General features: G+C 39.3%; 1 protein-coding gene across 1 annotated transcript in view; it reads right to left on the reverse strand.

Annotated features, from left to right (window-relative positions):
• Nucleotides 1-14,199, reverse strand: part of LOC117346368 (calcium-activated chloride channel regulator 1-like) — a 62,569-nt gene that overhangs the window by 30,077 nt on the left and 18,293 nt on the right. The window contains exons 6-7 of the mRNA XM_033915803.1: nt 4,211-4,435; nt 1,926-2,150 (exon numbers count right to left, since the gene is read on the reverse strand). Coding sequence (XP_033771694.1) covers nt 1,926-2,150; nt 4,211-4,435 — 450 coding nt within the window. The remainder of the gene's footprint in view (nt 1-1,925; nt 2,151-4,210; nt 4,436-14,199) is intronic.

Consider the following 14,199-nt stretch of genomic DNA (forward strand, 5'->3'; position numbering starts at 1 on the left):
AGGAAGCAACAGGTTTTAGTGGTTTGTTGGATCTGAGCGGAGAAAGAGAGAGAGGAGTCAGAGTACCATAAGGTTGTGAACTGACAAGACAGGGAGGAGGAAAGTTATCTACAGAAAAATAGAACGGTGGGGAGGGGGTTTATGCAGAAAGATAAGGAGTTCAGTTTTAGCCATATTCAGTTTTAGATAGCGGTGAGACATGAGTGAATAGATTGATGGAGTGGACTTCAAAGGAAGTTTGAGGCAGACGATTGGGGCAGGGAGATTGAGGCAGAAGAAGGGGTTGATATTTAAAAGATGGTGAGAATAGAAGACCCAAATAGGAGCACTATAGACTTAAAACCACTTTATAAACTCCTTCGCCTAAAAGCCCTTGTTTTGGGCATTTGGGAGTTAGGCTTTTTTTAGATTGATTATATGGTATAAGTTTAGATGTAGTGGTGGTCTTGGCGTTTAAACAGCTGAATGTAGAGGCAGGCCATTATCAAAAAAAACCTCCTTTTGGACGTTTTTTTTTATAATGGACATTTTCCCTGCTTCTACTTTCAATATTTAAGACCTTAGGCCAAAAGGGGACTTAGACGTTTTTTTGATTATGCCCCTCCACCTGCCCAAACAATGAACTCCCAACCAGAAAGACTGGCATTGATGGTCAATAAAATCTAGTTTAGCCCCCTCTAAAGTCCTTTCTTTGAGCAGGTTGTATGACTTTAACCACTACTCCAGAGACTGTCTCACTTGTAGTGGAAGGGGTACAATCAAGTTCAGATTTTAATACTGAGGCAACCAGTGAGAAAGCAGAGATGCATCTTGACCCACAGATCTAGATTTAGAGTTGCCATCATTCACCCTAGTACCTGCATAGAGTGCTATGCAATCTTCTTGTGGAGAGAAAATTTCAAATTTGGGATTGTAGCTTTATCATTCTTCCTATGGGAAAAAATACTTTGCCTTGAAGGATATGAAGCTTGGCTCCCAAATATTCTGCCACCAAATTGCTTTTGGATGAGTTGAGTATCCATCCTAAATCCTGAAACAACTGCATCATTGATTCATTGCGTTCCTTGCATGATTGTGCTCTTATAAGCAAATCATCCAGATAGGATTGAACTATAATGTCTTCCTTGCATAAGGTCATTGCAACAACCACCATAATCTTTGAGTCTTAGAATTGTGAACCTGAGAAAATGTTAAGGTGCCTTTCTAATAGGAATATTTAAGTAAGTTTCCATAAGATCTAGAGCAGGGGTGTCCAACCTGCGGCCCGAGGGCTGCATGTGGCCCCGTGAAGTATTTTGTGCGGCCCCGGTCGAGGGCGATGCAGTGTTTTCCTCTGCTGCCCCTGGGTGTTTACCGTCTTGCCAGCTCCCTCCTCTGTCTTGCTGCAGCATTTGCACATTTGTGCAGCCCCAGAAACATTTTTTTCGGCCAATGCGGCCCAGGAAAGGAGAGTTTAAAAAGTCATCGTGCTACTGCTCAGATAGGTTATTTTACTACAAGTTGTGCTATTTTAGCACAAGGTCTTATTGAGGAATTCCCCTCTAAGTCACATTACACATACCTACTTTACAGGCAGTGACATTTACACCAGCTTGTGAACATTTGTGCATAATTTATAGTATTTTATAATTTATTTGCATATTTGTGCACTCCACTACGTTTCACAGAAACACTACCCATGTATACTTCTAACTAGCAAGGTACACACCTTAATGTCAATGTCCATACTTTTATGCAGTCAGTATTCTATAAGGTCATTTACACGTGTATATTGCCACCTACACATAGGAACGACTTATAAAATTACCTCTTATAATCATAGATAATAGTTTAGAAAAAAAATTATAGGATAAGACACAGAATAACCAATGTCCGTTATTAAAAATATATCAATGCAATAAACCATGTATTACATCTTATTTTACCTGAAATCCAGCTCTTACTCCTTCACAGATGTTTGTTCCTCCACTAGCTATTTTAGGAAGAAGTGTGACCAGGCGTTTCCGAGTAGCCATACTGTCTATTTGTGTTAACCATGCACTGACAGATGCTGAACTGTGAAAGGTGACAATACCAACATGGGAGTCTGTCTCAATAATCTGCAGCAGAAACAACTCAGCTGCCTGGCCCAGGCGATTGATGCGATTACTCTGGAATTGGAAAAAAATGTATCATTGTCTGTAGTCTTTGGCAAAACAGATTATAAACAAATTATTTAATATGATGAAAGTGTAAACGTGACAGTATGATTATAGGTTTTTATAAGCAATTGAAAATAGAAAATACTAGATAGAAATGTTTTGAGCAACTAGTTTAAAATCTGCTTTTGATAACTAGGAGTGGAGGAACAGCTGAGTGGATAGGACCAGTGGCTTAGCAAGGGTAGTAGGCACCCGGGGTGGTGGCACCCCCTGCCCTTGTCTCTGCCCTGCTCCTTCTCTGTCGTCCCCCCAGCCGCATGCACACCCCTTCCCTTCTCCTGTACCTCTTTAACTTTGCCCACATCAGCCTCGGCTCTTCCTCTGATGTCACTTCCTGGTTCTGCAACCAGGAAGTGACTTCAGAGGCATTATAGTTTACAGTTATTTTTATTTGATATTCCACAATTATTAACAGGAAATGTTAAACCACAGTTGTTTACAATAATAAAAACAGGGATAAAAACTAGTGAAAATAAAAATAAGACTAACAGGGCAATAAGACCATAACAGGGAAACAAACTGAACACAAACGGATTGACATGAGAGGGAAAGGTTGCAATGCAATAAGGGAAACAACAAAAGGTAAAAGGAATGGGAAAATTTTTTTTAAAAAGATAAAAGTATTCGTGTTTTTTGCCTTTCTTCCTTTTTCTGCGATCTTTTGTAGTTTATGAAAGCTACCCACTTTATTCTCATCTTTTTAGCAACTTCTTTGAGAACAAAAGTGACCTACTTTTCCTCTTACTTTTACTTGCTTTCCTTACAAAATTTTTTTTGCCCTTACAATAGCTCCTTTATTTTCGATTGAGCCCTCTCTACACCTGTCTTAATAGCTAGGGGACACTCAATGAAGTGACATGGAAGTACCTTTAAAACCAATAGAAAGAAATATTTTTTCACTCACAGAATTGGTTAAGCTCTAGAACGCATTGCCAGAGGACATGGTAAGAGCAGTTAACATAGCTGATTTAAAAAAAGGTTTGGACAAGTTCCTGAAGGAAAAGTCCATAGTCTGCTATTGAGACAGATGTGAGGGAAGCTACTGCTTGCCCTGGTTTGGTAGCATGGAATGTTGCTACTGTTTGGGGTTTTGCCAGGTACTTGTGATCTGGATTAGCCACCGTGAAGATGAGATACTGGGCTAGATGGACCATTGGTCTGACCCAGTATGGCTTTTCTTATGTTCATAATACCACCTGCGCATCTGACTGTTTCACCTTCTCTCCCAGAGCCACAAAGTCACTTTTGATACATTCAGAAGGGTACCTAGCAGTATCATTAGTGCCAACACAGATGAGCAGCATCGAATAATAGTCATTAGGGCTGATGAGTCTCAGCTCTCATTCTTTTTCATCCCCTCCCCAGCTTTCATTATATCTCTCCTCTCACCTTCCCTCTTGGCACACTTTCTGCTTCCTGCTCCCAATCCCATAGCGCAATCTCAACTCTCTCTGTCCCCTCCAAATTCCTATATCTCACTTGCCTTGCTCTGTCCCCCTCTAATCCCCATTGCATAATGTTGTTGCTCTGCCCTACTCCCCTCCCCCCTCTACCAATCTTCACCGTACCTTCAGGTTGCCCAATCCCAATCCCCGTTGCACACTCACCTTTAAAAACATTTGTGCATAACTTATTCATATCTAGGCCCAATTTAGGTTACAAAGAGGCTGTTTCAACTATTTCTACACTTCAATGTAGCTCAGCTAAAATCACTATTAACATGATTAGAAGGGGAGGGTCAGGTATTCTCAGCCTTACAGTTGGTCAGGTAATGAGGTAGGTTGTATTATGCTGAGGGAAACTTAAAAGGAAAGTATAGCCAGTGTGAGACTTTGTCTGAGATTCTCATAGTATTGTAAGTGTCCTCAATCATATTTTTCCTATTACTCTATCTTTGTACATCAAAATGTATAATACAAGCATTGTAGTTTGAAATATTTGATTTGTTCACATGAATACAAACAATTGAAATCAAATGCCATAGAAATCAAATGCCAAAGATAACTTACTGCGCTCATGCTTCCTGAAACATCAAGAACTAAACAGACTACTCTATCTCTGATCTGTAGTAGTGAGAACACAGGTTCAGAAGGAGGATTAGTGCTTGATAGTGGAGGATTTTTCAGGTCAGGAGACATATTGATGACATCCCATGTACTCCGTGCTTTACACATTCTGTTATGCAGGTTCGGAGCCTCAGAATTATGGGTGCTATTGTTACAGAATTCAACCACCTAAAAGCCAATGGGAGATAAGAATATGTGAATATACTACTGTAAAACCCCCTAGTGGTGATGTGATGCAATTATATTACCATTTAATTATTAGAATTAAATGTATGAGATGTTAGAATCATGGTCAGATGTTTCAATAGGTTTCCCCTACAATTCACACCAACACAGAGGTTAAACATTTAAATATTTGTATTTTTTTGTAGCAACTTAAAAAACCCCCAACAACAATTAAGTGGAAATAGGTATGTCCAACAATTGTTGTTATCAGATGTTGTTTAAACAAGGTAAATTAAATTTAAATATAAATGAATAGCAAAACTAATTTACCATTCGCATGTGATCAAATTTACATTGATAATACAATCAGAGTTAGTGATAATATTCAAATCTCAAACAAACATGTCATGCCTTTCAGCTTAATACCAACTTTGTTCCAGGATATCCAAAACCATAGGAAAGTATTCGATTAAGTGACTCTTTTAAAGCCAGAGGGTGTTTCTCAGTCTCAAAGTTCAATAAAATATACAAAATGTATATATGTGTGCACACAAAAATAAAATATTTAAGAAAAACCTGTTTTCACCAATATCACCACTTTCGTGCATTGGTATTGTTATCCCGCTACCTGTCTGAAACCAGAAGCTCCTCAGAAGATCCAGATGTTTGATACTATCCTACCTGAAACAAATGAAAGGAAGCGAAACCCTAACCTCCCTAGATGAATGCAGGCTAAAAATCAGTGTCTTCATAGGCTAAAGCAATGTATTTCTAACTAAACTGCAAAAGAGGTTTTTAGTGCAGTCTGGCAAGCTGAATGCTCTGTACTTTTCCGACGCTCATAGGAACTCTATGATTGATAGAGCAGTGCATAGCATTTAGCGCTCTGGCTGGCACTAAAAATCTCTTGCGTGGTTTTGTAAAAAGGGGGATCGGGTAAATGTACAAAAGAACAGATAATTTTTTTATTCCTAATCTGACCCTCCCAGAAAAAAAACCAACTTCTGATATGAAATCAGTTCAAAGAGTTTCTACACACACACATCTGAGCCACCTCAGATTTGTCTGTATATCTAAGTATCTTTTATTCTGAAATAATGAATCTCCTCAGTAATTACCTCACAGTTTCAGCTTCCTCACATAAAACCTGTTAGCATATCTGACTGACTGGAAACAGTTTTGAACCACAGAACTTCTTAGCATTCTAATTCAAGAGATCACTCTTAAGGCTTTAGATTTTCAGTTCTCAAAAGAACATTTAGCTTTCAAAAATAGTTTCAGAATCTCCAAGCTTCACACAATTGTATATACTGGTTAAGGTTTCAGCAGATTAGTAATCAGAAAAGACTACAAGAATGCACTCCAGCAGAAAAACAGCTGAATACTAAATTACTACAGGTGATAATGTCATTGTATAAATTTCTGATGAGGCTCCATTTGGAATATTGTGTGCAATTTTGGAGACTCAAAAAAAAAGAAATAAAAATATAGGAGAAACAAAATAATTAATAACGAATTCACCAATGACATAAAATATATATATTCAATAATGTATCATCTTAATTAGAAAAATCATAAATCAATAAACTCACTATTGATTAAAATTGGGTGCTCAGTGTGTAATCTTATTCAAACACAGCAGAATTGTTGAATAAAGATGTTATGACTTTCCATCATTGCACCCTACCTACCTACCAACCAACTCATAATTATTGAAATCTGCCCCGGAGTCTCATCGTCCATCAGCCCGGCTTTTCTCCAGAGCTTCCTGCCAGTGTCACATAGTCTATGTGCTGTGATGAACGCAGCAACAGCAGGGCAGGGGTCCCCTATCAGCCCCAGCTCCAGCGGCGCCAGCACACACCGACAATCAGCACCGGGTGGCTTTTCCGCAGAGGAGGAAATCTTGCAGTCACCGTGGGCCTCATCTGGGGCAGTCTCCTTGGAGAAGAAGCCCTTTTTCTGGGAACGTCATCGCTTCTCCTAAACTTACTTGCTCCACTTCATCACTTACGCTGAAACCTTGGATTGAAGACAATGTTTTCTATTTCTTTTTCTTTCCAGTTTATGAATTATTTTTAATCTTATTTATTGTTTTGCCACTTGTTTTGTTATGTTCTATTTCTATCATTTAAATTTCTCCAGAATTCTATTGTTCAACGGTTCCTCCTTCTGCATCTATTCCTTTCTCTCCTCTCTTCTACCTTCCAAAGTATTTAGATCAATGCAGTTTTGTTAGAATGTTTATTTTCTTATTTCTTCCTCTATCTCTACTTTTCACTTCTTTATTACTCTCCAGGTACTTTAGTTAGATTGTGAGCCTTTGGGACAGTAAGGGAATTTTTAAGTACCTTTCTTATTTATAATTTTAATGTATATTTTCTGTAAACTGCTTAGAACCTAACGGATTAGCGGCATATAAGAAATAAATTACATTATATTACATTATATATAGAAACTAAACCACAAAAAGATTTTTTGAAACAAAAAATGGTACTTAGCTTCACTTGGTGGTGGGCAGTGTCCAGGTTCAGGTGCAAGAGATTAGTAACTGTTATATAAAGTCATTACCGCTGGTTCAAATCCAAAAGTTCAAATGTCACTGTGATTATAGATCCCAAAAAATAAATCCCAATGTGTGAAGAAAAATGTGACCAAATCCTCTATGTAAAAATGTTCAATAGTAATCCGCAAGACTGAGCATCCAATTTTAATCAATAGTGAATTTATTGATTTATGATTTTTCTAATTAAGATGATACATTATTGAATTCATATATTTATATACAATTTTGGAGGCACCATCTTTAAAAAAATATAAAGAGGATGGAGTCAGTCCAAAGGGCTACTACAAAATTGGTTAGTGGTCTTTGTCGTATGGGGACAGATTTAGAGACCTTAATATGTATACTCTGGAGGAAAGATGAGAGAGAGGAGATATGATAGAGACGTTTAAATATCTCTGTGGGGTTTTTTTTCCAATGAAGGAAAACTTTGCAAGGAGAGGGCATAGAATGAAGTTAAGAGGTGATAGGTTTAGAAATAATGTAAGATAATACTTCTTTACAGAAAGGGTGTTAGATGCGTGGAATAGTCTCCCGATGGAGGTAATGGAAATTAAGACTGTATCTGAATTCAGGATAGCATGTGACAGGCATATGGGATCTCTTAGGGAGAGGAGGAGATAGCAGATGTTGTGGATGGGCAGACTAAATGGGCCATTTGGCCTTTATCTGCCATCATGTTTCTATACAAAACATTTGCTGTAAACACCAATATTAGGCAATCTGAATTGAATCAGTGGTCTTACACAGTAAAGGGGATTAAAATTCTCTATTTCCCAGTATTTAACACTTTTTAGCAACAGGAGTCACAAAAATCTAGTTTAAATTCTGAAACAAACTTTAAAAGTTCTTATCAATTTTCCTTTGAAATCTAACTTCAAACTTGATTTAGAAATCTCAATAAATCATGAGAACCAGCAGGTATCAGATAAGTTCTTGAGCCACAACTCACACAAAATCAGCTGTATCTTCCTTCACAGTCTCAACAGCCCATTAGCAGGTTTAATTTGCAGCATTTCTCATGAAATAAAACATTTATATGAAATATTATTTCAAAAATATTCACTCCTTCCACACACACACAAACTCCAAAGCTGACAGAGAAATTTTAAATCAGCAGCCACATAGCATTTCCTCACCAATTCCATGTGCTGCCTTAATCTCTTTGCTCTCCTGCAGCTCACAATAATGATCCTGGGGCTTTTGATGAGACAGCTACTATTAAGCGCAGCTTCCTCTACGCTTACTGCTCAGACTCTCTGGGCTAGATGCACTAAATGCTCTGATCGGGTACCGATGGTTGCTAAACTAGTTTGATTGGTTTAGCGACTGTCAGAATTTGCTGACCCAGTGTTGAAAATGGCTCACCACATATTTTTCCATGCAATCGTATATTCTCTGATTCTGGCATGCACATTACCTCATTACTATTAAAATGAGTTCATTAATATTAAAATTAACCATCCTATCGATGGCCTAACACTGCATACCATAATTGGATTGGAAATACTGACTTGAAAAAAATGACAGGTCTGACATGTTTTCTTTTTCTATGGGCACAAATGTTGTGTGTGTGTGTGTGTGTGTAATGTACGCATATCTGGCCCATAAATAAAGTCAACCTGGCATCACCCCGATGATGAACTCCCCTGACACTCCCCCCCTCCCCCCCCGCATTGACCTCCTCCGCCGGAGCAAAAGTAGAGGCAGGAGGGATGCCTACTCCCTCCTGCCATGCAAACCCCACCCACCAAACTGAACCCTCTTGAACTGACTCCTCCCCTCACCTTCCCCACTTTTCCAAAAATCGGTAAGAGGGATGCCCACTCCCATCTGCCACTGGATGCCCCCTGGCCCCTTTGAACCACCCCCCTTGCCCCCCAAACCTTTCCTGTACCTCTAAATTATGATGACAGCAGTAGGGATGCCTAGTCCCTCCTGCTCGCAGACTCACCACACCAATATGGTGGGCCTTCCACTTCCCAGTGCATCCTGGGATGGACAGGAATGGACCTAACACCATGACTGGCTCAGATGCCTAAAGCATTTGAGTCCATCCAAGACTCTTCCCAGGGTCTGGATGATTCCAGATGGACTCATTTGGGAGTAGGAAGCACTAGCTGATGAGAATCGGCTGATCTGAGAGATCTGGCAGGAGTGTAAGGGATAGTACGAGAAGCATGAAACAAAGGAAGGCCAATGTTATAGGCTTTATGAGTGAGACAGAGGATCTTGAAATAAATGCGGTAAAGGAATGATAATCAGCGAAGGCGGACAAATAGTGGAGTGATATGATCAAATCTCTTCACACAACAGAGTAATCTAGAACATGGAAAACTACCATCTCAAATGGGCCACATCACCTTCACCCCTATTCCCAAAACATAAAACACAGATTTCTCAAATCCATCAAATTATAGACCCATCAATGCCATCCCTATACTAACCAAACTAGTAGAAACACATGTCTGCAAACAACTCTCAGCTTATATCAAAAAAGTCTCCTGCCTCCAACCCTCGCAGTTTGGGTTTCGCTCACAATATAGCACAGAACTTCTACTTCTAACTTTAACCACTAAAATCAAGCAAACCTTAAACGTGGGACATAAGGCAGTTCTACTCCATTCGATATATCAGCCACCTTTGATTCAGTCAACTACAACCTACTATTGACCAAACTAATTGGAAATAGGCATTGAAGGCCTGGTACTAAGTGGTTCAAAGACTTCCTACAAAACAGAAAATACTTCATATGGAAAGATGGAACATTCTCCAGAAGCTGGCAAGCATTTTGCGGCATTCCTCAAGGATCACCACTTTCCCCAATACTACTGTATACAACCTCTTCATGTGTTCCTTGTTTCAAATTAAATTCAACAACAATGAATGCTTGCTATCATATCCAGATGACATCCTACATAAGAACATAAGAATAGCCTTACTGGGTCATACCAATGGTCCATCAAGCCCAGTATCCCGTTCTCACGGTGGCCAATTCAGGTCACTAGTACCTGGCCAAAACCCAAGGAGTAGCGCTATTCCATGCTACTGATACAGGTGCAAGCAGTGGCTTCACCCATGTCTTTCTCAATGACAGACTATGGACTTTTCCTCCAGGAACTTGTCCAAACCTTTCTTAAAACCAGCTACGCTATTTGCATATCTGTGTAATATGTAAAAAGGAATAGAAGGGAGGAACTGTTAAACAATAGAATTCAAGGAAATTCAATTAATAAAATAAAAACAATAGGGGTAAAAACAATGGAATAAAATTTAAAATAATTCATAAACTGGGGAAAAACAAAATCAAATAAGTCTGACAGAAGTCCAGATTCCTGAAGCAGCTCTGTTGCCTCAGCATATTTTAAATAATCCCAATGGCAAAAGTCCAGATGGGACAGATATCACCTCGGGTTTTCCAGCTGCTGCAGCCCCGACTCATTGCTTCCAGGCAGAAGATGCACAGAGATAGAACAATCCAGCACTAAGGAGGATATGATTCTGTGCTTTAGTATAGCATAGTTCATTTAGACAGCTAACTAAGGCTGCCATCTACAGCAGTGGTCTCAAACTCGTGGCCCGGGAGCCACATGCGGCCCACCAGGTACTATTTTGAGGCCCTCAGTATGTTTATCATAATCACAAAAGTAAACTAAAACAGTTTCTTGATCATATGTCTCTTTAGTTATAAATTACAATATTATTATTAAGACTTGGCCAAAAGGAAAGATTTAGAAACTATAACAAGTTTTTCCTCATGCAAAATTGTCATTTCTTTAATAAGACATTCACTATTTTTTTTCTGAGGCCCTCCAAGTACCTACAAATCCAAAATGTGGCCCTGCCAAGGGTTTGAGCTTGAGACCACTGATCTACAGTATGCTCGTTGAGTATATGAGGCTGCTCTAAGTAATTTTTATGTATATAAATGGTTCCTGCAGCAGAGACAGGTTTTGGTATTGCAACATTAGTGTTTTCACACTATATCGTTAATCAATGTGAATCCTTTTTTCATATTATTGAGAAATTTGCTACGTTATTGGTATCTTTGTCTTCTATAGAGAAGAAAATGTTAATACTAAAAGTTTATTTTTAAATGAAAGAGGTACCTTTCCATGGACAAACTGTTTTGATGCTTCCGGATGTATTCAAGCCTACACAAATAAGTCACAGAGCTCATTCTTTCTAAAATTTCCTTGTAAATGCTCGGTTGTGTACAGAAACAATTCATGTATCTTTTTGGACCCTGCTCATCTAGAAGTTTTCCTTGTTACTAAAGCTGCTAGTTAGATTTCTAGGTCTGCAATATTCTTGTAATTATCTCTTTCTTCTTATTCATTTTGTCTCAGAACTCTCCTAGACGTGGACTAGAAGCAACTTTATTCTGAAATTGTTTTCCTATAAAATGGATTGTGTATATTCCTTGTCTTATATTATCTCAATAAAAAATACAAAAAATTAAAAAAGGAAAGACTGCGATTCACCAAAATAAGCACTAAAGGAAGTAAACCATGAACTTTAACCAGGAAAGTGGAATTGGATCCAGAGGACAGGTTTCATTGAGGCAAGAGTTGCAGCCAGAGAGTTTAGAGTAGGGAGCGAGATCGAACTAAGGCAAGATGCACAAAGCTCTGGCAACCTGGTAAAAAAATACCTGGTTAGGAGCGATTTTAATTTTCCAGGGCATGCTCAGCACAAATAGCATGCAAATCTTATGCACGCTATTTATGCTGAGTATCCAAGAAGGAAGGGGGAGGAACTGTACCTGGCGCCTGTGCATAAGAGCTAAGCGGTGGGGCATATTGGAGAGCCCCAGCACCTCTTTCGAGGAGACCAGTCTCTCGCCGGAAGAGCACAACACGCCGGCGCAGCCACTCCCCCGACGAGGGGGACGCGGGGAGTGAGGGGAGCATAGCAGCTCTCTCTGACAGCTACAAAGAAGACCTGGAAGCAGAAGAACTCGCAATCAGGAGATTATCATCGGCTTCCTTGATACCACCGATGTGGCGAAGCAAACTGGATTTGGCAGAGGAACAGCAAGTACCGACATTGATAAAAGTCCAACCAGGTACTGTGAAACTTAGTGAGCTGAAGTTTACCCATACAGTGACACCCTTGAAAAAGCCTACAGTAATTGACTTAAACTCTATATGGGAAGCAATTTCAACTTTACAGCTTTCTTTAGGGACTCAATTGCAAACATTATCTATTCACTGCTCTACTATATTAACTGAGACATTAACTCTGCAACAAAAAGTGAACAAATTAGAAAAAAAATCGATTGAACAAGAGAAAAAATTGGAAATTCTTGGAGCACAAAATCAGCTCCTAATGAAAGAAAATGGCAACATTAATTTCAAGTTGGAAGTCTTGGAAAATATCACACGGAGACAAAATTTAAGATTGATTAATTTTCCAAAATCGATAACTATTTCACCAATAAATATGTTTAAACGATATCTGTCAGAGATTCTGAAAATCCCACAGAATTCTTTTCCACCCATTTCTAAAATTTATTACATTTTCTTGGGAAAGAAGAAAACTCTGGAAGAGCATCAGGAACCCGTACTAGATCTATTGGACTTGACGAATTTAATAGAAAAATCAGATTCAGAACAGTTTACACTTGCTACATTATTTGTGCAATTAGCTTTAGATTCAAATAGATATTGGTTATTGAAGCTATTTTTCAAATATAAAGATGTTTTATTTCTGAATCAAAAAATAAAAATGTATCCAGATGTGTCTAGATTAATGCAAAAAAAGAGGAAACAATTTTTGCTATTGAGACCCAAAACTGGGAGCTACTTTTGTATTAAGGTTTCCCTTTAAATGTTTGATTAATTTCAAGGGCGCCAGGTATACCTTTTTTTGACTCTACACAGTTGACAAGATTTATTTTGGAAAATGAGGTGAGGTCTGCTAGTACCCCTGTCAATATCCAGGAATGAGTGCTCGAAAGTCTAGATTAGGTCCACTTCACACGACCATCATTTTTCCTTAATAAGTGAGGGAGTAAATTAGAATTCCTTTTATCACGCTGCGCTAGCGGTTTAACGCACGTAATAGCACGCGCTAAACCGCCGGCCGCGCTAGCCGCTACCGCCTCCTCTTGAGCAGGCGGTAGTTTTTGGCCAGCGCAGGGGTTAACGCGTGATGAAAAGTCACGCGCGTTAACCCCACTAGCGCGGCTTGATAAAAGGAACCCTTAGTCTTCGATCTTTATGGAACTCCTCCTTCATTTTATTGTGGACTAACAAACAGTTGAAACATGATTATTTTACCCTATTATTTTATTTCTTTTGTGATTTGATATACGTTGGATACTGTTGATTGCAGTTCATAGTCTAAAGCGCACGAGGACAAAGGCGCGCGGACAACTGAGTGCAGGACTTCATTGCGCCGAAAAAAACCCGTATTTTAAAGGGCTCTGACGGGGGTGTTGGTGGGGAACCTCCCCACTATACTTAATAGGGATCGCGCTGGCATTGTGGGGGTTTGGGGGGGTTGTAATCCCCCACACATTATACTAGAAACTTAACTTTTTCCCTGTTTTTTCCGTTTTTTAGGGAAAAAGTTAAGTTTTCAGTATAATGTGAGGGATTACCCCTCCAACCCCCCCCAACATGGCAGCATGATCCCTATTAAGTAGAGTGAGTGCCCCCACCCCCCGTCAGAGCTCTTTAAAGTACGTTTTTTCTTCGGCGCGATGAAGCCCTGTGCTCAGTTGTCAGCGCGCCTTTGTTCCGTCACCGTTGATTGCATATGATTATTATTGTCATAAAAAAATTGAAACTCAATAAAGAAGAATAAAGAGCTAAGCAGTAAGTACAGCTCTTCTGCGCAGAGCTGCAAGTTTTGGTTTTTTTTGTTTTCACAAGTGATATAAATATAGCTGTTGTGCGTGTGTTGTGGGAGTGCATGTCTCGCACCTAAAACAGCTGCGTTCTGACCTTAGGTGCGGGACATATATTCACACAACACATGCAAAAACAGCTATCAGCAGCTCCAGACTGCCAGAAAATTTTGCCCGGTAAGACATGGGCACTCCTTTCTGAGCATTACAAGGAGTTCCATTTTAATACTAATGAGCTCCTTTTAATGCATTTGCATAGGGTTCTTGGTAGCTGCTACTGTGATTGGTAAAAGCCCCTGAGAACCAGTCTTTCTTGCAAGGTAAGCTTTTGAGCATCCGGGCCTAAGG

The sequence above is a fragment of the Geotrypetes seraphini genome, chromosome 12 (assembly GCF_902459505.1).
Source record: "Geotrypetes seraphini chromosome 12, aGeoSer1.1, whole genome shotgun sequence".
NCBI lineage: Eukaryota > Metazoa > Chordata > Amphibia > Gymnophiona > Dermophiidae > Geotrypetes > Geotrypetes seraphini.